This window comes from Glycine max, chromosome 6 (genome assembly GCF_000004515.6).
Source record: "Glycine max cultivar Williams 82 chromosome 6, Glycine_max_v4.0, whole genome shotgun sequence".
NCBI lineage: Eukaryota > Viridiplantae > Streptophyta > Magnoliopsida > Fabales > Fabaceae > Glycine > Glycine max.
In genome coordinates, this window is record NC_038242.2 from 23,839,703 (window position 1) to 23,864,819 (window position 25,117).

The following is a 25,117-nucleotide window of genomic DNA, read 5'->3' on the forward strand; positions in this document are numbered from 1 at the left end:
CCATGTAGCCGACCCCACCTAGTGGGATAAGGCGTTGTTGTTGTTGTTGTATCGAGTTGAGTTTAAAGATTGTTGTTTACGACACTGTCATGAAGATTTTAAAATTACTTTAAAAAATCGCCTCACGTGTATAAGATATTGTAAATATTTCAATGTCCAAATTTTGTGGCTCTCACAAATGTTGAACAAACTGTAATTATCGTAATCGGGTAAAAAATTTCACAAATGTAATTTATAACTATGACAAGCAGATTTGTACAAATCCAAAGAAGAAGAAAAATATCATCTGCTAGCTGTTAGCAGTGTCCATGAACAAAAGCAATTCTTGGTGCCTTAAACGTCAGCCCTGTAGTTCTCCGGTTTATACCACAATGAGAAATCAATTCCCTTGTTTTTTAGTTTCTCTGTTGCAGGTCCAATTCTCTCCAGAAGCTGCGAAGCAGGCATAAAAATTGCACTTATTAGCATTAACTCCAGTCTATAAAATTCACTCACTTCATTATATATATATATATATATATATAGTCTGAACTTATCAGAAAATAAGTCCAACAGAAAACTAATAATTGTAAACCATATGAAATTTATTATTAGCACATGATGCGGCTAAATTATAGAATTAACATAAGAATGTCAAAATATCAGAAGTACAGTTTTGCTTCTCTTGAAGCATTTTTTCAGTATTGTCAAGCATATTGTCGATTCTGGATAACGAAATGGACGGGACTCATCCAAAAACTCTAATACAGTGGATGATGAAGCAACTACACCGAAGGTAGGGGCTACAAAAAACCTAGTATTCATTCACTCGATACTTCGGACACTTCATCACAACTAAAAATAACCATAGAAACAGATGATGTAGATATGTGAAACTCCGAAACAAAAATTGAAATTTTTAAATTAACATAGTCTTGATCCAAGTGCTGATTGAGACTAGAGAGGGGTTGACCACTGAATATGTTTTTTCTCTTATATGCATTTTGTTTTTGGGAAAAGAATTACTCTTTCTATCACTAAATATAAGACTCTTTTAACTAATTCATGCACTTTAAAAAAAGTTAGTTAATATAGTTAGTAGCATTAAATTTGTTAACAATTTGTTTTATTTAACCAAAACTACCTTAGAATTATTGGGACTCAAGCTCTCTTTTTTCACTTAATTACTTTCCCGCCTAATTAATGTGTACTAGTCTTCTTATCTAATCCTTATAAGAGAGATCATGCATTTATCTTTTTAGTGCATAACATTTATTGTAAAGTAATTAAAGGTATTTGGGTTAAAAAATAATTAATGCAAAAACAACTTGAAAAGATACTTATAAGAAGGGACAAAGAGGGTATCTTTCACTTGAGATGCAATATTTTGGGCAGTATTATGACGAAGCTTTAGCAGCACTAATTGGTGTCCCTTTAAACCAACATTTGACTATGGATAACTTATGTGCAGTTAAAGGCATGCCAGTTCTATGTAGAAGCTTGCAATAGGTATGGATAAGACAATAGAGGAGATTGCATGACTGGGGAGTGAGGAGTTCTTTTAATGTGCTAAATAGCCAAAGAAAATTAAAAGGGTTGTGGAACTAACATAAAATTAAAAATTAGAAGGGTTGTAAACATTTGTCTGTAAATGGCGATGAAACCTGTTAGAGCTCTTAGAGTCAAAGGACACCAGTGTAATCCAAAAGGTGCAATATAAATGTCTCCCAAAAGCAAAATTAGAAAAGACTAACCTTTGCATGGAGCTGACCATTTGAAACCAAAACAGATCTATCAAAAACACAAAACTTTCCTCCATCCATCCGAGAAACTGTGCCACCAGCTTCCTCAACCATCTACGAATGGATGGAACAAAATTGAGTAAAAAATATTCTCATAATTGAATGATTCAGTTAAGAAACTGGAATGATAAATAAAACCGAATTTATTCAAGAGGCTAGCACATTGAAAATTTATAATATGATACGGGGAGATAAAAGAAACAATTCAATTAATCCTAGTGAAGGATGTGAGTGTATACTCTGTAAGTCAACTCTACTAGTTATATTGTTAACCCTTTGTTAGTCAGAACAGCTGTGTACAGCTGTCAGTTAGTTAGAGTCTCTGCTCTAAACATATATCAGATTGTACATAGAGACTCATTGGCCAAATGTAATTTCTCTTTTGATATCAATAATATCAGTTTCTCAACATGGTCTTCAGAGCTTTCTGATCCTTTTTTGTGGCTTCAGCAAACGTTGGTGAGATTCTGTTCAACACTGGCAAGACTTTGGCAAATGGTACTCCAACTCCGGTCACTTATACACCGATGAACCAAGATATTCCTCCTTCGTCAATTTCTACAACAAATTTTTCGCAACAAATCACGGAAAAGCTTGATAAGAATTTTTTGCTGTGGAGACAGCAAATTGAGCCAGCGATTACTGCGCTTGGCCTAAATAGTTTCATAGCTAGTCCTCAAATCCCTCCACGATACCTTTCTGATGCCAATCATGATCTTGATCGCGTTAATCCTCAGTTCTTGATGTGGCAGAAGCAAGACAAATTTCTTCTTGTTTAGCTTCAGTCCACACTTTCAGCTCGATGCTTGCTCGAGTTCTTGGATTGTTGCATTCGTAGCAAGTTTGGGATAAAATCCACTTATTTTCATCATCAGACTCGAACGAAGGCATGACAACTTCGATTGGAACTTCGTCACACATATCTCGACAATCATCCTGTTTTGGAATTTCTGGTCAAGATCAAGACGATTATTGATGATCTCACTTCAGTAGGAGATGCTGCAACCTATCACGAACATATGGATTCAATCCTTGAAGGTCTTCCTAAGGATTTTGATTCGGTTGTTGCTCTCATAGAGAGTAGTCTTCCACATATTTCAATCGAAGAGGCTGAAGGTTTAATTCTTGCGCCAGAACTGCGACTTCAGAAGTATGTCACTCATCTAGTTGAGCAATTCCTTTGTGCCAACAGTGAATCACACTCACAGAAACTCTTGGCAGTCGATGTCAGAAGTTGATTCTAGCTCCAATTCCTTTTCTAATACCAATATGATGTACACAAATCAGTATTCCTCTAATTCTATGGTTTCTGGTTGTCGTAATAATCGAGGTGGAGGAGGCTTCAACCGCTGTGGTGGTCGTAGTGGTGGCCGCAGTAGTCGGAGTTCAGTTTAGTGTCAAGTGTGTTTTAAGTACAATCACGCTGCCCTCACTTGTTACAATAGATACAATCCTTAGTATCAAGCCTCAAACAATGGCAATAATGGTAAGGTAATGGTAATCGCTAACTGGTCTCAAAACCAGAATCAGAATTGGAACATCTCCTTTGGTTCCAATTGGAACTCAGCAGCAAAACAATACGAACTCCTCTCAATGGCAAGGCGAATCTCAGAATTTCTCTTCATCTCCTCATGACAAGGCCAATCTCAGAACTCTGGATCTTGTCCTCCACAAGCTATGGTAGCCAATTCCGATGCTACTTCTTCCACCTCTTGGTTTCCAGATTCTGGAGCTTTGCTTCATGTGACCAACAATTCTCAGAAAATTCAGCAGAATTCACCTTTTGAGAGTCCAGACCAAATCTTTGGTAAAAGACAAGGTCTGAAAATTTCAGCTCCTGGACACTCTAATTTCCTTTCTCCTTATAATCCTAATATTAATCTTGCTCTTATAAATATGATTCATGTTCCTCAAATAACTAAGAATCTCATAAGTGTCAGCAAATTTGTTCATGACAATCATGTTTTCTTTGAGTTTCATGCTAATCGTTGCTTTTCCAAATCTCAGGATTCCAATGAAATCCTTCTTCAAGGTGACATTGGACCTGATGGCTGTATCAGTTTCCTAGCCGGAAATTCTGCTCAGCTGTCTCTTCTTCAGCTGTTGTTGTTTCTCCTTGTATAAACACTGTTTCCACTTCTGATTGTAATAATAAAGTGCCCAATTCTGTGTATACTTGGCACCTTAGGCTAGGACACCCAAAATCCCAACCTTTAAAGCTTGTTCTTAATCACTGTAATCTAAAATTTTCTGTTAAGGATGATATGCCCTTTCCTTCTGCTTGTTGTATGGGCAAGATACGTTTACCTTCTCAATCTTCTCAAACTGTGTATAAATCTCCTTTGGAATTATTATACAGTGGTTTGTGGGGTCCATCTCCTATGATTTCACATTCTGGTTTCCGATATTACATGTCATTTGTTGATACTAATACACATGTTACTTGGTTGTATTTGCTTAAAAATAAATCTGATACCTTAACTGTTTTTAGACAGTTCAAATCAATGGTTGAATTGCAACTTGATAAGCATATTAAAGCACTTCAAACAGATTGGGGGAGGAGAGTTTTGTACTTTTTCCTCTTACCTTAATTAAGTAGACAAACAGATTGGTGTGGTTGAACACAAACACAAACACATAGTTGAACTTGGTTTGTCTTTACTTAGCCATGCTTCCCTTCCTTTAAGTTTTTGGGATCATGCCTTTGTTACTGCAGTTTATCTGATTAATCGCTTACCTTTAGCTCCTCTTAATTTTGACACACATTATCATGCCTTGTTTCACACTTTTCCTGATTATAACTTTCCTGATTATAACTTTCTTAAGGTCTTTGGCAGTGCTTGTTATCCCTTTTTGCATCCCTATCATTCTCACAAACTTGAATTTCGTTCCACTGAATGTGTTCTAGGGTATTCAACTAGTCATAAAGGGTACAAGTGTATGTCCCCATCTGGTCACATTTTTATCTCTAAAGATGTTACTTGAATATCTGAATTGCATATTCTAAATGTCTAAAGAGAATGTCCCCTTGGCTGTTTATTTATAGTAATTAATGTTTAATTACAGTAATAATCTAATCCCTTAATTGTAGGAATAATCATCAAGCTAAATCAATTACATAAAATTGTAACTAGGAAACTAAATCAATAACGTAAATAAGGAAACAATTATATCAGAATGATATCTTAACACATTAGAATCATATCTCAGCACTCCCCCTCCTCAAGCTGGAGCATATAGATCATATACATCCAGCTTGGAACAAATGTAGAATGTCCTCGGCCATCTAAGTGACTTGGTAAAAATATCTGGCAGTGACTTCTCCATAAATTATCTTCTCTTGCATAAAGTGATAGTCAATTTCAATTTTGTTAGTGGAAGGCGTATAATTATTCAAATTGAAGGCACGACTAATGCATCAGGGACAATCATCGGAACCAGTGCACCTAGGACATAAACGTGGCCAGTACATCTGGGACAAAGACAAGGGCTAGTGCATCTAAGACATAGACAAGGGTCAATGCAACTGGGACAAAGACAAGGGCCAAGGCAACTGGACAAAGTCAAGGCCAGGGCATGTGGGACAGAGATAAGGCAGTGGAAGCCATTGTTGAGAGAGACAAGAACCGAATAACACATAACAGTACTTGCGCGTCAGAGATCTTAAGGACAAACAAAGATCAGATTTGGACAGACCAGCAACTGGCAAGTTTGTCAGTGATGTCACCGGCAAAAAAGGATATCACGCACTGACAAAAGGTTTGCATGGGACTGTTTGGCGCATAGAAAAAAAGGCACGTGAGAGGGCGCTAGATATCAGATGTCGTGTCCACCGCCATTGGAGCTTGTAGGCCTAGGATCTTCTTCATCAATGGATTCCTTTGCTTCTTGGAAGATGAATGACAGCGAAATGGAGAAGGAAGAGAAAGAGGAGACGCCACTTCAAGGAGAAGATGAGTCTAGAAAAAGCTCACCACCATAGGAGGCCATGGATAAGAGCTTGGAGGAAGAAGGAGATGAATGAAGGGAGAGAGAGAGAAGAGCACAAAATTTTGTGCTCTAAAAGAGCTCTGAAATCTGAAGTTTAATATTCAAATGATCAAAGTTCAAAAAAATGCACACACATGACCTCTATTTATAGCCTAAGTGTCACACAAAATTGGAGAGAAATTTGAATTTCAATTTAAATTTCACTTGAATTTGAAATTGAATTTGTGAAACCAAAATTTCACTAATTATGATTAGTGAATTTTAGTTATGGTTCAACCCACTAATCTAAGATCAATTCCAAGATTCTCCACTAAGTGTGCTTAGGTGTCACGAGGCACGTAAAGCATGAAGGACATGCACAAAGTGTGACTATATGATGTGGCAATGGGGTGTAGTAAGCAAATGCTCACCCCCCCTCTAAAATTTAATTGGATTGGTCTTCTACCAATTCAATTAAATTTTATTTCCCAACACACACATCAAATATTCACTTAGTGCATGTGAAATTACAAAACTACCCCTAATACAAAAACTAGTCTAGGTGTCCAAAAATACAAGTGCTGAAAAATCCTATATTTCTAGGGTACCCTACCTACATTATGAAACCCTAAATACAAGGATCAAATATAATGACATCCTAGTCTAATATGTACAAAGATAATTGGACCCAACCTAGGCCCATGGGCTCAAAAATCTACCCTGAGATTCATGAGAACCCTAGGGCCTTCTTCAGCAGCCCTAATCCAATTCTCTTGGAGTCTCTTGCTCATGGCTCTAGTGACTGGTCCCTTACTAGGGAGGATTGCATCAGGATGTCGTGTCCACCGCCATGTAAATCAACGGAAGACGAGTCAATGGTCGAAAATGTCGTTGGAGTGGCAATGCTGCTTGCAGCAGAAAATGTCGCCAGAAAGTGAAAACAGATGAAAAAGGATTGCTGGAAAAGGTATGTCGCGTATAAAGGTCCACTAGAATGTGGAAATATGTAGGTGGAAGAAGGGAGACAACAGAGGACAAGCAAAGAAGTACACTAGGGATAGTAGGTCCTCGGTGCAGAACGATTTTTCATTATCCCTCAACCAGGCTCTGATACCAACTTGAATATTTGAATTGTATATTCTAAATGCCTAAAGAGAATGTCCCATTGGCTGTTTATTTATAGTAATTATAACAGTGTTATTTACTATGTAATGTCATGTCAATGTAGACCAAACCTTATGCTATTTATAATATTGATTACAAGATCAATCAATTATTGACTAATAGGAAACATAATATTTTAATAATAAATACAATATCAGGAATAATATCAAAACATAATCTTACACTCCCCCTCAAGCTAGAGCATATGTGATATGAACCAAGCTTGTTACAAATGAGGTAAACCCAACAAAAACAAAAATAAAGAAGGTTTCAGTAGTGTGGTTGCACCAAAAAACCTCAACGGCAGCCAACAAAAACCCGTAGTTGCAATGGGTGTTCACCTGTGAATAAAGCATGCCCTGAGGCGGAAGGAGGCGGTTGCAATGTGACACTTGTCGGAGATGAGTCACGCGTCATGCGCGTGAATTTCTCTCGCCAGAAGAGGGCCCTACATGGGGTCGCTGCATCAGTGTGTTGAGTTGGTTGCAACGTGGCATTCTTGAAAGATCGCTGATGTAGACCAACAAGAGGGTTGTGCACTGCCTACCAAACAATCCCAACAGTGGGCACGGGTACAGTTCACCCGCAAAGGAAGTTGCGCACAGACATGTGTATGTGTGAGGGACATTGGTGAACGCCATAGTTGTAGCGGAAGCAGATTCTGAAGGAGGGTCGGTAGAGGCCATAAAACACAGTGAAACAAGCAAACGAGGATGTTGAGAGGGGTGTTTGGTTTCAAACTAAGCCAAACAGGTTAGAACAAAGGCTGGATAGGTTCACCAAAAGTAAGGAATGGCAGCGGAGGGGTCGCCAGAGGATGGGTCTCACCGGAAACGATGCCACGTGTCGATTTGTGAAGAGCGAGTGAGTTACATGCACCGGAGAAAGGAGGCACATGCAGAGGAGTTACATGTTTCGACTCCGGCTCAGAGGCCACCGGTGGATGGCGACTCTTGTTGCAGTAGTTTGTTAGTGAAATGGATAGGCGGCGGTGGCCAAACGATGGATGCAGGTGTTGCGGGTACTGTTCACTCGAAGAACAAAAGAGACGTGCGTAGAGGCACGTGCAACAAGGGCTACCGGAGCGATGACCGCATGGAGATTGCTGATGGTAGGACGACAAGCAAAGAGGTCCACGGTAGGTCCCCAATGGAGCACAGGCTTTTGTTATTCCTCTCTCAAGAAGAACTTGAGCTCTGACACCATATAATAATGTTATTTACTGTGTAATGTTGAGTCAATGTAGACCTCACCTTATGTTATTTATAATATGGAAAAGAGAATCATTATTGATTAATAAGAAATAGAATATTTTAATAATAAATACAATATTAGGAATAATATAAAAACATAATCTCACAATAATCAATGTTTAATTATATTAATAATCTAATCCCTTATTTGTAGGGATAATAATCAAGCTAAATCAATTACCTAAAAATGGTAACTAGGAAACTAAATCAATAACGGAAATAAGGAAACAATCCTATCAGAATGATATCTTAACACATTAGAATCATATCTCAACATGTTCTTTTTAATGAACATAGGTTTCCCTATCCTCAACTGTTTCCTTGCATTCCTTCTTCTCAATCCTCACCAATATCCTCACCTATCTCCCCTTCTTTACCTATTTTTTACTAGTCCAGATCCTCCAAACACCAATTCTGCTTCTTCCACCGAGTCTATTCAACCCTCTGTTCCTAATAAGTCTGTTCATTCCCCAGTTATTGAGTCAGTTTCCTCTCCACTTCATGAGTCTCTCAATTTGAGAATCAGAATTCTCCTTCTCCTTTGGCTCACACTACTTCATCTGAACGTCTTCAAAATTCTGCTTTCTCCTAGTCCTGGTCCAGTCAGACCTGCCAATGTTCATCCAATGGTCACTAGAGCAAAATATGAGATAGTTCAACCAAGAATTAATCCCACTTTGCTTCTAGCACATGCTGAACCTAAATCTGTTAAACAGGATTTACATGATCCTAAGTGGCTTGCTGCTATGAAAGATGAATTTGATGCACTTGAAAGGAACCACACCTGGTCTCTAGTTCCTCTATCTCAACACAGATCTGCAATTGGCTGCAAATGGGTATTCAGAATCAGAGAAAATTCTGATGTAAGTATCAAAAAATAGGTTGGTAGCAAAGGGCTTCAACCAGAAATTTGGGTTTGACTTTCATGAAACTTTTTCCCCAGTAAACCGGTTACAATCAGAATTATTCTTACTCTTGCCATCACCTACAAATGGCCTCTTTTACAACTAGATGTTAACAATGCCTTTTTTGAAAATCCACTTTGCTTCAGTTTGGATTCACTCACAGCAACTGTGATCCTTCTTTCTTCTCTGTTCACCTACAGCACTAAATCAGCTACTGTGTACATTTTGGTGTATACATTATCATCACTGGCAGTTCTCCTTTGGTGCAGCAGTTAGTTGACAAGCTCAATGGCACTTTTGCTCTAAAACAACTTGGTGCATTGGACTATTTTCTAGGAATTGAGGTTCATTCTCTGTCCAATGGGTCTTTATTAATGACTCAATCAAAATATATCAGATATCTTCTGGTCAAAACCAACATGATTGATTCTAAACCCATTTCCTCTCCTATGGCATCCAGCTGCAAATTGTCCAAACATGGTTCTGATCCTATGCAGGATGGTTCTTTTTACAGGTTCATTGTTGGAGCTTTACAATATGTGACAATGACTCATCCTGAGTTAAGCTACTCTGCAAATAAGGTCTGCCAATTCATATCTTCTCCTCTTGAGAGCCACTGGGCTGCTGTAAAAAGAATTCTTAGGTATCTCAAAGGTCATCTTCGTCATGGATTGGTTCTTCATCCTGCTCCTCTATATCCAGCTTTCTTCATTAGAGCATTCTGTGATGCTGATTGGGCTGATGACCCTGATGACAGAAGATCTACTTCTGGTGCTGCAATTTATATTGGTCCAAATTTAGCTTCCTGGTGGTCTAGAAAGCAGACAGTGGTCTCTAGATCAAGTACTGAGGCTGAGTACAGGAGCCTTGCAGCTGCTACAGCTGATGTCTTGTGGATTCAGACTCTTCTTAGTGAACATGCAGTTCCTCATCTTACTCCTATGGTGCTTTGTGATAATTCCAGTACTGTGCAGATGGCCCATAATCCGGTTCTTCATACTAAAGACTATACATATGGAGTTGGATCTCTTCTTTGTAAGAGAAAAGGTTCTTTCCAAGCAGTTGATTGTTCAACATATTCCTGGCTATGATCAGTGGGCTGATTTGCTGACCAAACCTTTGTCCTCTACTAGATTTCTTTTCTAAGTTCCAAACTTAATTTTGCTGAACTCCCTTTGGTTTCTCAGCCCATTAAGTTTGCAGGGGAATGTGAGTGTATACTCTGTAAATTAACTCTACTAGTTAGAGTTAACCCTTAGTTAGTCAGTACAACTGTCAGTTAGTTAGAGTCTCTGCTCTATATATATCATATTGTACACAGAGAATCATTGGCCAATTGTAATTTCTCTTTTGATATCAACAATATCAGTTTCTCAACAAATGAAATAATTGCCAATTAGTTATCTAAATAAATCCCCTGATTTAAGGAATTGTGAGTTGACTATCCTAATAATTATATTTTCAGCAAATTTTCTTCTAATAATTATATTTACAGCAAATACTTACATATTTACAGCTCAACAGATTCAATAAATGCTGAAAACTCATAACATTCCCCTGACATCATCTAATAACTAGAGATTTTAGGAGAGTTGGTCACTGATTATTAAAAAGAAAATATAATCTTTATGGCTAAGTAATTAAGTGTTTGATCTTTGCTTCCTCAATTACTCATAAGTTAAATTTCAATAAAAGGTCAAAATGGTTTGCATGTTGTCTACCCTTGCTCTTATTTGTCTTTAAACAATAAAAAGTTAATAATTGATGTTTCACGAAAGTAACCATGCACACAAGCTTATATACACATGTTGCGCACGCTCTTACTGAAGTTTGGATAAAATATATTCTTTATCCAGCATTTGATTGCTTGTCATAATCATTAGACAAATAATCTCTTCAGGAAAAATTACTTTAGTCTCAAAGATTCAAGGCTTACTAGTCAGAATCATTATCAATGATATAAAACTCAAAGCATACCAAAACACCAGCAGCCATATCCCATGGCTTTAGACGATATTCCCAATAAGCTTCTACAATTCCCAATGCAACATGACACATGTCCACGGCAGCTGCGCCAAGTCGTCTTACACCCTAAACATCAAAGTCAAGAATATGAAGTGGAAGGCAGAGAAATGAGGTGCAATTTAATAGATTTCAGACAAATACCCTGCTGACATCCGTAAATTCTTTGAATAAGTCTATGTTCGTAGCCCATGCATCATCATGATCATACCCAAAGCCTGTCACTAGAAGAGATCGTTCCACCTAAAACAAAGGAAGATTACTTATTAAAACATACATACAACAATCATGAAGCACTAGATAAATAGTATTTCAGAATTCAGATTGTTTCATAAAATGCTGCAACAATCATAAACCCATGATTGCTGTTCACTTTCAGTATTCAATGTTGGATCAAAGCTTGAAGCCCTTAGTTTTGCTTTGATAATTTTGCAATGCCAAACATGTTTAATGGATGTGGCATTTGTATTGAATGTTTTAGACTAGGCATGTGTGTGATATAAGTTTTTTTCATGCTTAGTAGTGATCAAATGTGAAGTGAATGAAGTATCCTTTGTCTCTAAGTTTCCTAAGTAAAAGCAATAGGACTTACCTCTACTTGAAATTTGGCTGCAACCATCGAATTAATCGATTTCCTAGCTTGGTAATCGAGTACCAAAGTCAGTTTCAGAAGAAGAAAGGATCTACCGCTTAGGATAATCAATTGCCTTCCTAGATAATCAATTACCCTGCTTCTAAAAACAATGGGAAGCTCTTTGTGTGATTCATCGATTACTACAAGTGATAATTGATTATCCCAGAAAGCACAGAAACATTAGAAGTATTCAGACTGAAACGAATTAATCAATTACCCTTTCTAATAATTGATTATCCAGTTTCTGGAAATGCAAAACAAAAGAAATTTTGACGAATTAATCGATTGTCTGATTTCATAATCGATTAGATCTGTTTTAACTGTCAAAATTTATAAATACCCTGTGTTCTCTTTATTAGAGACTCTTGATTCGTTTTGTCTTTGAGAATAATATTTCAAGAGAATCTTCTTAAAGGATTGCACTACATTTAGTCTAAAGATTGAAGTTAATCAAAGAATCATTCATTTATCCATCATGATTTGATCATCTTATGAGAAGAGCTTGAAGATATTAAAGATCTACACTTTCAGGTGTATTCAATCCTTTTCTTAAATTCTTGGTTAGGGTTACCAAGAGGTTTAGAAAATTGATAGGGTTTCAATTCTGGGTCTCTCTCTCTTGTAGGTTTGAAGGGAAAGATTAGAGTTTCTTTTAGGGAATTGTGTATGCATAGTGTTTGTAGTTGATTCTCTAATAGTAAAAGTTCTAAGAGGTCTTAGAACAACTGGATGCAAGTCCTGTATGTACTAAACCAGTATAAACTCTAGTGTGATTCTCTTTCTCTCAAATCCTTAGTCTTGTGATTCATCTTGGCATTGGAATTGATTTTAAAGGGCCATAAAAACTTTATTTTTCACATGATCTACTTATCAAAAGTTTGCTTGATTGTGCTGATATTTTTTATACAATCTTTTGAGAAAACTTTGATTAATCAAAAGGGGTCATTTTAATTGGATTAAAGAACGAATTGGTAAAGATTTTGAAAGAATCCATTGAACCCCCTTTCTAGATTCCCGGCTAACTCAACATTCAAGGTATCAGTTTGTCATTAATCACCTGATTAGTTGCACTCACTTGGATCCTTTGGCCATTGCAGAATGCCCCACCACCTACAAGAGAACTAAATTAACATACAAATTGAAAATTATTGATAAATTTAGCATAAAAATAAACTATTATACTTAATTTTTATTTTCTTTAAGAGATTGATGGAAGTCAAGAAAATTTCTTTCACCTGCAGTTGCAGAGAAAAGGCGGGTATTCCAACACATTGAACCTCCAACAAACTCAACCTGAAAAAAAAAAATTCATGTTGGCATATCCTCTCTTGCAACAATTATACATATGCATAAAAATCAATATAAATAAATAAAATAACCCCTAAATCACAATATTAAACAAACCTAAATTGAAAATTCATAATCGTATTGTCATAACATAAGATCCAAATAGTCAAATACATAATAAACAACAAAACTTATTAGAAAGTTCATATGTCATGATGAGAGAAGCAATTAAGCCTGATTAAAAATTCATAAGAAATTCTAATAACATATTAACAAGTCATAAGACATTACATACAAGCTAATTAAAATATTCTATTCAGTGGTTCAACCTCTGTGAGAGAAGCATCTATGACTCAAAAGGAATTCTATAGACTGTGAGGAAAGCCAAAGAAAAGAAAAGAAAGATAATACAGAGAATGAGATGAGAGTGACTGAGTAAGAGAGACCCACAAAGAAAGATGTTAGGTAAAGGAGGTGCAATTGACAGTGCCAAAACTAACCACAACCCGCAGTAGCAATAGTGGCACAAGGTAAAGCTTCAACAGTTGTGAAAGAGGTCCAATGGCACACAATTCAAAAAACAATTGATGGAGATTAGGTTAGAGAAGTCACATAGTCACATATGGAAAGGAAATTGTTTGAAGGAGAAAAAGGGGTTTTGCCCAAACTGGATCATATGACCCCAACCTTGTGATTTTGTCCGTCTTCTGCCTCACCAGGATAAATGATCCCATGATTAAACATGGACAAAAGCAATCCCTCTGTGATCCTACTCTCCAGCGATTCAACTCAAGATTCAGATTGTCAAGGGGTGCTTGATGTTAAAATCAAATGATTTTATAAGACAGATCATGATTTTGACAACCATGACTTGAATAAGCTTGTACTTGGCTCATCTCCTATCAGAGCCCTTGCTAGAACAAACAGTAAGGTATCAATATAAACTTGTTCCCCAAGTACCAAGTTTGAGTGTTATAGATATGATTTGATCACAATAAATAGGAAAATATCTCAGCTGATAATTAGGGATTATACTCATTATTAGTCATTATGTTTCCTTATATTGTACTCTTGATTCATTATAAATCAGAATAACATGTGTGACACAACTACACAATTGCAGTAAGTAGCATTGTTATATGGTATCTAAAGCTTAGGTTATTCTTGACAGAGGAATAACGAAAATTGTGCTCTACTGTCCCCAATGGACCTCTATGCTAACTATCCCTCTTTTCGGCGATTTTTCCCATTTTCGCCGCAATGTTCCCCTTTGACGCGAACACTAACACGCATGCTGCGAGCATGCGCGCTTACACCGCCACTGTGCTGCCATCTCGCTGGTGTGACCCTCTGATCAGAAGTGTCTCTCTCCAACAAACCCAACGCCACCGCATGTGCCACCACGCTCCCCAGACTCCGACATGTCACCCTCACGCACGATCCCCTTTCTGGCACATGACGTTTTCACACAACCCACTTTCCAGCGACCTCTTGGTTTGGCTGTTGTTTGGCTCTGTTTGTGGTTGTTTGGCTGACCCACAGTCTAGCGGCCCAACATCGTGCTTCGTCACTTTTCAGCGACCTATTTAAGCTTTTTCGGCAACCTTACAAAGACCATCACACTGTCCACGTGCGCCGCCAACTCAAAACACCGTCGCACGCACCCGATGGATGGCCGTAGCACATGAAGTTCACGCACACAATGCGTGGCGCATCTCCAGCAAGCGTCAATTTGGTCTCTATCATCACTGCAAGTCTTCATTGGCTTTTGCCGAGCCAAGTTTATCTGGCACAACCACACAACTCAAACCACCTTTAGTTTCCACCGGGTTGACCACATTTATAACAAGCTTGGTTCATATCACACATATGCTCCAGCTTGAGGGGGAGTGTTAAAGATATTGTTGAAAATCATAATTAATATTTTGATTCTATTAATAATTGTAATTTATAGGGACATTATCTTTGATTTAGAGAAAACAAAATATCCTCTATTTATGTACCATTAATGTAATTATCCTATATAAACATGCATCCGTTGTGTACTCTAACACACAGTTTTCACTCTATCATCCCTCTTTATTTTCTCTCATTTTACATGGTATCTAGAGTCAGGTTGAGGGAATAACAAAAAAACATCTCTCACAAAGGGGCCCACTGCCCCCGGTGAGCCCTTTTTGCTCGCTACCCTTCTTCTAATAACCCCATCTCCTTATCTGGCGACCTTTGCAATCAGTGACCCAAACACTTGCATCGTCGTCCACCGATCTACACAACGATAGTGACCACGACCTCATCGGAGGTTTGATGTGGCCTCACAGTCGTCCTCTTTCGCATGCCTAACTTAGCCAAGCAACGCCTTCAACCAGCGTGCGGCAGCGCATCCAGCACGATGGTCACCCTCCAAATGCGACCCACCCCCTACAGTTTCGCGCCAATTGGAGCACTTTTAACAAAGCCCATCTTCTGCCCCTGGAGTTTCAACTCCATCAGACGTGTTTTGGGCAAAAACCCCTTTTGCACCATGTTAGGATCCTGTTTCTATTTCTCTCTGCAATGGCTTCCATTGTTTCATCTTTGTCCTACATGCATTGGCCTTTGTCTTTCTCCCAGATGCATTGTCTTTGTCCCAGAAGCAATGGACTTAGTTGTTCAAGTTTTAAATAACTTTGGGCCTCCACTATTGTTGGTTTGAAATTTCCAAATTTTGGTTTTAAGAAAGTCGGAACTTGCTTTGAATTTTCTTAGGCTGATGTGTAGGATACTCCAGCTCTCTTTTTCAAGCAATATTCCCCGATTTCACCAAGATCCCTGAGTTGTCTTCAAAAATATTGTTTGAAGCTTCCAAATGTTGTTTTTTAAGTCAGAATTTGCTTTTCTTAGGCTGATGGATATTCTAGGCCTCTCTTTCTAGCAATATTGCCCGACTTCACCAACACCCATGAGTTGTCTTTCAAACTATTGTCATTTTTAGTGGAGCTCAAGTTTTATGTTTTTGTTTGGGAATAATTTTTCTTGTAACAAGTCGGGAGCTTAATAAGCTTCAGCTTGAGGGTAGTGTTGAAAATCAGAATTAATATTCTGATTCTATTAATAATTGTAATTTATAGGGACATTATATTTGATTTAGAGGAAACAAAATATCCTCTATTTATGTACCACTAATGTAATTATCCTATATAAACAAGCATTTGTTGTGTACTCTGATACACGGTTTTCACTCTAGTATCCCTCTTTATTTTCTCTCATTTTACAGATATGATTTGATCACGATAAATAGGGAAATTTCTCAGCTGATAATTAAGGATTATACACATTATTAGTGGTTATGATTCCTTATATTGTACTCTTGATTCATTATAAATCAGAATAACATGTGCAACACAACTACATAATTACAGTAAATAACATTGTTATATTGAGTAATATTCTGAGTGCTGACCACAACTACATAAGTGCTCCAGTGAACCATAAGCATGTCTCTAGCAAGTTCAACCGATATGACACCAGCACCGCAATCCATGCCTCCTAGGTTGGAATTCTTATTATTACTCCCTAGCTGGTACTTGTTGCCAGTGCTGGAGAATGTCATTCTTTGTTTTGTTTTTTAGAGTATTGTTAGTGATGCATTTTCTTTTTCTGTTTCGATGATGAGAAAGTTGCTGGCAAAGGAAGAGCAGAGAAAGGCTGCTAATGTGAGTACAAAGAAAAAGATAATAAGATTCTGTGTTTTTTAGAAGTGGTTTTTGCTTCTAAAATTAATTTAGAAAAAATTGATTTTAAATTCATATTGTCCAAGGGGAATCAAGAAAAGAGAGCAGAGTGAGAAGGGTTATCTTCTCCCTTCATATTGTACAAGGAGAAAGGCTGCTAATGTTGAGTACAAAGGGAAAGATAATAAGATTCTGTGTTTTTTAGAAGTGGTTATTGCTTCTAAAATAAATTTTGAAAAAATCGATTTTAAATTCATATTGATCAAGGGGAATCAAGAAAAGAGAGCAGAGTGACAAGGGTTATTTTCTCCCTTCATAGTGGGACGGGGTAGGATAGAGTGAGTTTACTCATTTTATCCATTTCAAATTTGCAACAACTTTTTGAAAACTGAAACTCAACTGAAAAGCATCTCAAATGGAACCTTAGTTTTTCATGAAAGAAATAGATTTGGAAGCAGTGTGCAATGCTTCTTCATATCACAAATTAGATCATAGATCTTATCCTGCAAAACTTCAACTCTTGAAACTGTTTTTATCATACACGTTCACAAATAGAAGCCATAGTTCGACATCTGCCATGCCATGCCAATATTATCACTGGTAGGTTTTGCCAATGCACAAGAAGCAGTTGAGGGTGTGGTGCTGTGTGGAGTCAATAATTGTGATTGAATACATAACGGCAGCTAAGAGCAATGAAAACATAATATAGAGACCATTATAATGAAGCAGCTCTTGTTTGTTTTCCCTATGTTCACCATAAATATATATGCCTATGCACACAACATTAAAAATAAGTAAATGTATGGTTAAATTACCACTGCAGCAGCTGCAGGATTCCCTCGATATAGAACTCCAACAGAAACAGCAAAGCTGGGATAACCATGAGCAAAGTTTGTTGTTCCATCTGCAAAAATATAGAGAAAAAGAAATATATGAGGAACATGCACTCTGAGAAAATCATACAAAGAGAAAAAAAATATTTAAGGCTTAAACATATTTTTTTGTCCTAAAAAATAACACTTCACAAAAAAAATATTAATTTTTAGTCCCTAAAATTTACAAAAGTCATGCATTTTTAAACCTCAGCAAGGGACTAAAACCACATCGATTTTGTTAAAGATAGGAACCAAAAACAAATAAAATTTTTATAAGGACTATACCAAAAACATCATATTTTTAGGGATCAAAAACATATTTAAGCCTATATTTAAACACACATCCTTGGTGGACTCTATGCCATGATTTATGATTTCCAAATGCAACACAACCCAAATAAAAGATATGGCTTTGATTAGGATTAGGACTTTAATTACCAAAAGTGTTGAGATTCAGAAATATTTAATGTATAGATTTATTAGGATCTGATTTATAGGAAACATATATGATTTAGAGGAAATTGAATATCCTCTCTTTATCCGTATTTATTGTAATGACCACTATATAATAGAACATCCGTTGTGTACTCTGATACACGGTTTTCACACAAATATCCCACAGTTTTATCCTATTTTACAGGAAGGAATTTCTCTTGATCAAGAAAATAAGGAACTAAGAATGGATCTTTTATTTTATTTAATTAAAGAGAATATATTAATAGGAAAAAACGAGAAGGAGCATCACAAGAATCAAATGGCACATTTAAATAAGACACATACTTCAAACGAAAGGTGAAACATAGTTTAAAGAAGTTAAAACCATGCATTTCTTTAAATGAAGCTACAAAATTTGAACAAAGTCCACCCTAAAATTGAAGAAACAGATCTGAATGCCTGGTTCTAGTTTCTGAGAACTAATTAAACTTGAGTGCTGTAAATTACAGTCATTCCTTAAATTATGGTTTAGAAGGAAGTGTCAAATGAAATCCCAGACCTAGAGGATCAATGCACCAGAGATAATCAGATGCTGCATCTCCTATAACTCCTCCTTCTTCCCCAAGAATAAGATGATCTTCAAAATTCTTTTTCACCACTTCTAATATGGCAGCTTCACTCATTTTATCTGTCCTATAATTTATTCACAAAAGTAAGTGAAAATAAGGTTATACAGAGAAACAAACAAAACACACAAACAAGTTGTTAAGAGTTATTGTCTATTATCGATTATTTTTGTTTTCATTCTGTACAGATTTTTTATTTTCTTCTTTTATTAGGACAGATTTGCCGCCTGTAATATAGCTCTATTCTGGGCAAGTAGTCATGAATATAAGTTTAGATAAAGTAATTTCCCCTTGTGCAGTTTTATTAAGAAAAAATATTTCGGTAATGTATTACAATGAGATGGTAGGTTCTTAAAACCTAGAGCACTAGCCTTTATTTATAGTAATCATAATTCTAACTAATTTGGAGGACAAATCATGCTATAAGGAAATATTCTAACCAATCTTAAAGAGATAATTGGAAAAATGGAAACTAGTCCTAAAGAATAATCTAAGATATGATTAGATATTTTTATATATTCTAATAGTTACCAGACATAGGATAGGACTTCCGAGATTAATATTTAATACATATCAAGGGCATAATATCTAGGAGCATATATAACAGAGTTTGAACACAAAAATACTGGGCAACTCAAAGATTGCCCAAATTATTTGTATTCCAACCATATGAATACAAGAAGGAAAATAATAGAGAGGGCACATTATTTGCGTTGATAAATTGATTTGAACATCAAATAAGATAAACATCGATTAGAGTTTCAATGAGACCTTACTCAGTCACTAAGTCAGTTAATCCTTTATATGTAATATTCCGAGGCTTATTAACAGCTTCCATCACAACCTGTAAATAACGGAGGTGTAATATCCATATGAAGAATTGAAGATAGTGGCATGCCAAAATCTTATTTAGCTATAAAACAAAATTTAAAAACTCTATAATTAGCAAAATACAGTGAAAGTTATAACTGAAACTTCAACATTGCAGGAGCATGATTAGAGCTACCTGATGACTTAGTATTACCTCTAGAAAACTAACTTAAATACCTCAATGTGTACTTTTCCATGAGTCTCTACCAAAGTTGTTAATGGCGAATGGTGGTTCATGGCAGAAAGCCAAAAATCCGCCATAAAAATATGGCGGATGACGTAACGGAAAATGGCGGGCGTCATGGCGGATAAAAAGATAAATATATATACATATAAATACAAATAAAAAATTAAAAAAACAACGGATTGCATTCAAATAAACTAAAAAAGTTTCATGAGTTCATACAATAACCAAGTACCAACACCAAATAAACTCATTCAAGAGTTCAAAACGTGGTGTCAAACAGAAAAAAAAATAAAAACGGGTGTCAAATAAAAAAAGGGTGTCAAATAGAAAAAGGAAAAAGAAAAGCTCCAGACATCAAAAACGGGTGTCAAACAGAAAAAAGAAACAACAAAAAAAAACGCACCAGAACACTGTCGACGTCGCTCGGTCATCTGCGTCCTCTCTCTCGCGTGCGTCTTGCTCGGGTCTCTCGCGTGCGTCGTGCTGCTGGCCGGCTGCCGTCGTCGCACTCGAGAACGTCGTGTGCGGGTGTCGTGTGCATCGTCGTCGCCGCCGTTCATGCCCTGGAGACTGCTGCTGGTCGCACCGCTGAAGACTGTTGTGCTGTTCTGTTTGTGGCTTCGTTCTCGCGCTCCGAGTTTCCTTTTGCAGGAGAAACTCAGGTAGGGTTGGGTCAGGTCAGCCCAACCCCTATTGCGCACGTTTTAAAAAAAAAAACCCGCTATTCCGCCATTAACGCAATTCCGCCATGACCGCCATGGCTATGGTGGCCGCCATACGCAACGCGCAACGCCACCGCTATTTGGTGACGTTTTTTCGAAATTCCACGACGCCATTCTGCCATGGCTGCTTTTTAATAACACTGGTCTCTACTAGTGTATCTGCTAGATACACTATCTACACAATTCCAGATATAGTACCTATTCTATTTAAGAGTAACTAAACATGAGCAGTGTCCTAAAAGCAAAGATATGAAAGAAATGCACATTAACCAATCATTTGACTTTGATTACAAAAGAAACTTGCTACTTATGAAACACAAAAATATATAATAAATACGGATCATAAAGCAATTATCTTATTAAAATTTTAATACGGAGTAGGTAAATAAACTAATTACATAAAGAGATAATAATCAAGTATTAATGATAAGCTAATCAAGTGGTAAGAACTTACCTTCAGAGGAGTCAAGTAACATGCCCACATCAATATTTTACCAGTAAATTTTATCTTTAAAACAAGTTTACTAATTATTTAAAGTTAGCAGACCAAGTTCATAACAATGAAAATGCATCTCAAATCATTCAGCATTTTCTACTCTTGGCGTGCTTACTTCCTCATGCTGTGTACAAATATGTCACAGTCCTGTCTCCATATATGTAAAGATTTATGGAAACATGCCAAATATGTTGTGAAATTCTTCATGTAAGATAATCTATCATATAAAAGGCTGGCACATTCCAATTAGTCATAGTCCAATGTCTATGGCTATTCAATGATAAGGTGTCCCTTACAAATATATGAAAGATAATGACAATCCAAACTACATAGCTGTCAAAAGCCAAAAGTTTAAGGTTTAAACATGAAGAACTTGTACTGCAGCCACATCAGGGACTGTTACATGTTTTAAACAACTTTTACATCATTTTCGTGTACCAATATTTACATTGAAGTAGTTAGTTGGGTATGTTAATATACATTCTACCTAGAGGTAAAAATGTTTCAAAAACTCTACCTACCGGGTACAAGTCTCTCAAAACACAATCCCTAATCAAAAAATGATTACATACAGAACTTAGCATTTATGAAACTGGACCCTTATATCCTCAATAACCCTAACTTATCTGCCTTCTTTTTTCTTAGCCAAATGCAGTGATTTTTTTTCTTATAAATCTGAATTCATTATGGAAGAGAGTTATCTAGAAGCAGGAGACCAAGCAATGTTATCAATGACGGATGGCAGAACACAACGGAAGGCCGAAATTCCTCCATATAAGCACGCCATTACAGCCTATGGCAGCACCATAGCGGACCTCCCTTCACAAATTGCCTATGGCAGTTGGCAAAAAAACCGCCATAGCACCTCTTGTGTTTGAGTATAAATCATGTGGTGAGTTTCCATATCAGAACAGTAGAAAAAATATGTAGAAAGGAACCATGAGTTTGCCTCAGAAGAGTTCATGGGTGTAGCTGATAAAACTCCAATTTTCAACCAATCAAAAACATTTAGGCTTCTTCATTTATTACAAGAAAAGAAACCTTTCCTCCATCAAAATTTAGATTCATACATCAAATCTCTTGAAAAATAATCATGACAAATCACAAACCAAGGCAAGCAAGAATCTATACCTTTCAGTTTAAAATCCAAATTTTCTTTAGTTCAGATCAGTATAGTAATAGCATGACTGAATATAAGGTCAAAATCAAAAGTTCTTCAAACTCAAATCAGAGTAAATCTGGCAGGAAACTTGTAGCATTACTACCATACGAAACCAAGCAACATAAACAAGGAGTTTTTATCTGTAAAAGAAAAGAAACAGTATTAGATTTCCCACCCAAATTGAAAGTTTAGTGACCCTCAGTTCCCTTCCTTACATGAGCACCTCTCGCTCTTTTTCCCTCTCCATTCCTCAATTTATGTCTGAGTGCATATGTGTGTTGTCAGCAATGGTTGCTGTGGAGTGTAAAAATAGTGGCATGAGTTACTTATGACCAAGTTAATTAATGTCAGAATCCCAACGTACAGAATGCATGTGATTATGCTAACACATGTCAGACTGTCAGTGCACGAGAAAATGAAAAAAAAAAATGGACGGCAGGCCTGAGAATGTACTTTTGGGCTGGAGGCGGTGACAGGTGAGTTGTCAATGGTTGGACTTGTTTGGTGGGTTCTTCCACTGATTTATGGGCACTGGGAATAGATGGTTTTTCCAAAAAGGTAATAGTTGTTTGCATGGGAATAGAACAACAAAACCACTGGCAAAGCACAGTGATGTAAAGGATAACTGAACCACTGATGTTATATAGAATTAGAAGAGATTTTGTTTGTGTGACTGATCAGTCTATACAAGTACATATACTTATGTATTATGTACAGTATTGATTATAAGAGGAATCATCTCCTAAATTAGAGATAAATAGCACTAATATATGAGTCACCTATACAACTCATTATGTATGTGCTGAATTTTAATGCTTAACTTGAACAGTTTGAAAAGCATTAAGACAAAGTCATGTTTCAAAATACCATGAAAATTTAAAACAGTGCCTCAGTTAGAGATCAAATGCCACTTAAACACAACAACAAACCAGCCTAAAGCACCCAAATTCTGACAATTGATCTAGCATTCTGTGAATAGCCATGCTCTGTCCATTTCTTATACTCAGTGATTATTGTCCAACTTAATGAAGTTGGCTGCAGATCGACATATCTATTGTGCATTAGTTTGTATTCCCACATCAAGTACTTAGTGAAACCTAGCCCATATGTATTATAAAATACCTTACTTTGGTCATGATATATTTCCTACTACCATGATAACAAAGTACTTTGAAAGCTAAAACTATCTAAGTAAGACAGTATAGTTTTAACCAATCATCCTTTTGACCATAACAAAGAAAGTTTAGAGGTATCTCTCCATCTGTGCCTTTACCAAAGTGCCCTAATCTTGTCCTAGCTTTTATGGCATATGTGTGTGTATTAAAATTATTACAATATAAAACTTAGTGAGAAAAGGCTTTTTCTGTTCAGCTATCATAACATTGTGGTAGTCCTAAATTCCTAAGACCTAATTGTAATTCATAAATTTGTAATAAAGGAGATATAAGGTTGGTTGGATGATTAAGGGAGAAAGGAAGAGGGGAAAGGCTATGGGTTTGATTCCCTCTGCTAACAAAACTAACATTCTAACGAACTAACATTTTTCGATAAAAAATAATATGTCAAACAAATGCATTAACCTTTTCTACGTCCCTGTCACCTTCTACCTTTCCTCTCAACTCACATTTTCACTTTCGTAGTCCACAAACACTGCCTTCTTTTTATCTGCTATGCTAATAAGTAAAGGTGATTGTGTGATGTGCCTAAAGCCTTCAACTTAATGCAAAGCTTCCACACTCAACAATCTCAAAAACAAGATGGACTGCCCAGTACCAAATTCTTACAAGTTAGAAACAACACAATGACAACACAGCGGCAACTTGCAATCATTCAGAGCCAAAATAAGCACATATGCAAATCAAAACAAGAGAGTCTCATTGATGTTTCACAGAAATATAATAACACTTTGAACTTAGAGTCTACTTCAAACTTAGAATCTGCTTAGAATCTGGAAAGGAAAATTAGGCTTAAATATGTTTTTAGTCCCTCAAATTTAGGGGTCTGACTTTTTTAGTCCCTTAAATTAAAATTTGCATTTTTCTTAGTCCCTCACATTCACGAAATGTTTTTTTTAGTCCTTACTGTAATAAAAAAACCCGCCACAAATTGTATTGTGCATCAAAACCGCCAAAAATTAGTCAGAGATGACTGAAAAAATATTTTGGAAATTCTGAGAGACTTAAAAAGACATCTTAATTTGAGGACTTAAAAACACATCTTGAGGGACTAAAAGCATATTTAAACTAAAAATTAACACTTAAAGTGGATTTGGTGGAGCGAAAAAGAAATAGAGAATAAATATGTGAATCGAATGGCGAAGGTGTGAAACCCACACAATTTTAAAAAAAAATTATTCCTTTCCATCGTATTTCTTCTCTCCCAAACTCACCAACTTTTTCTTTCCTCCTCAATCCTCATAGGGAGACGAGAGAAAACCCTTAGTAGCAACAAAAACAACAGAAATGTATAACCAAACCGCAGAATAGAAAATATCACCCAAATTAGCAATCCAATGCAAAAGAGGAAAACGGTAAAAAATAAATAAATAAATAAAAACCTGAGCACCAGTCTGTGCAGCAGTTTTAACCACTTCAATGAGGTGAGTGGATGGAATGGGTCCCGTTGACAGCGAACCCACCGTTGGAAACTTATCAGAAAGCAAAGAGTTTGTAATAAGGGGCTGCGTCCTCGATTTGGAGAGACTTGGATGCCACCCATTTCGATGAAATTTCGTAGGGTAAGTGTGAGAAAAACTAAGTGGAGGGAATAATAACCGAGACCGAGGGGAAAGGGTTGCAGCAGCAGAGAAGACAATTGACATGTTTTGAGATTCACTCTAGTTTTTTCTTTGGAGGAAGGAGGAACCAACCAATGTGTCGAAACTCCTCCACTAATTTCAGCAAAGCAATGGATAGTTGTTGGATACCCAAAGGGGAGAAAAACAATAAAAATAAAAAATAAAAAATAAAAAACAAATCTTTTAATTTTGGATATATTTGTTCCCAAGATTGAGCAA

General features: G+C 36.6%; 1 protein-coding gene across 3 annotated transcripts; it reads right to left on the reverse strand.

Annotated features, from left to right (window-relative positions):
• Positions 1-217: 217 nt before the first annotated feature.
• Positions 218-25,117, reverse strand: LOC100796770 (phosphatase IMPL1, chloroplastic). Of its 3 annotated transcripts, none has more exons than XM_003527115.5 (10): positions 24,659-25,117; positions 19,441-19,508; positions 18,598-18,731; positions 17,544-17,632; positions 12,964-13,021; positions 12,786-12,838; positions 11,239-11,337; positions 11,050-11,163; positions 1,734-1,835; positions 218-432 (listed from the first exon to the last, which is right to left on the reverse strand). In XM_003527115.5, exons 1-10 carry the CDS (start codon positions 24,920-24,922, stop codon positions 334-336), a joined length of 1,080 nt encoding a protein of 359 aa, XP_003527163.1. In that variant the 5' UTR covers positions 24,923-25,117; the 3' UTR covers positions 218-333. The 3 variants fall into 3 exon arrangements, with proteins under 3 accessions (XP_003527163.1, XP_006582085.1, XP_040872130.1); XM_006582022.4 differs by lacking the exon at positions 24,659-25,117 and adding an exon at positions 20,125-24,616; XM_041016196.1 differs by lacking the exon at positions 24,659-25,117 and having other exon boundaries at positions 18,598-18,726.

What these genes read in the sequence shown, in the direction of transcription:
- LOC100796770 (XM_003527115.5), bottom strand. Translation starts at nt 24,922, where the DNA reads ATGTCAATTGTCTTCTCTGCTGCTGCAACCCTTTCCCCTCGGTCTCGG. An exon ending in ATATGGCTGCTGGTGTTTTG is followed by an intron (nt 1,836 to 11,049) that starts GTATGCTTTGAG and finishes ATCCATTCGTAG; the next exon opens with ATGGTTGAGGAAGCTGGTGG. An exon ending in ATGGTCAGCTCCATGCAAAG is followed by an intron (nt 433 to 1,733) that starts GTTAGTCTTTTC and finishes CCTGCTTCGCAG; the next exon opens with CTTCTGGAGAGAATTGGACC.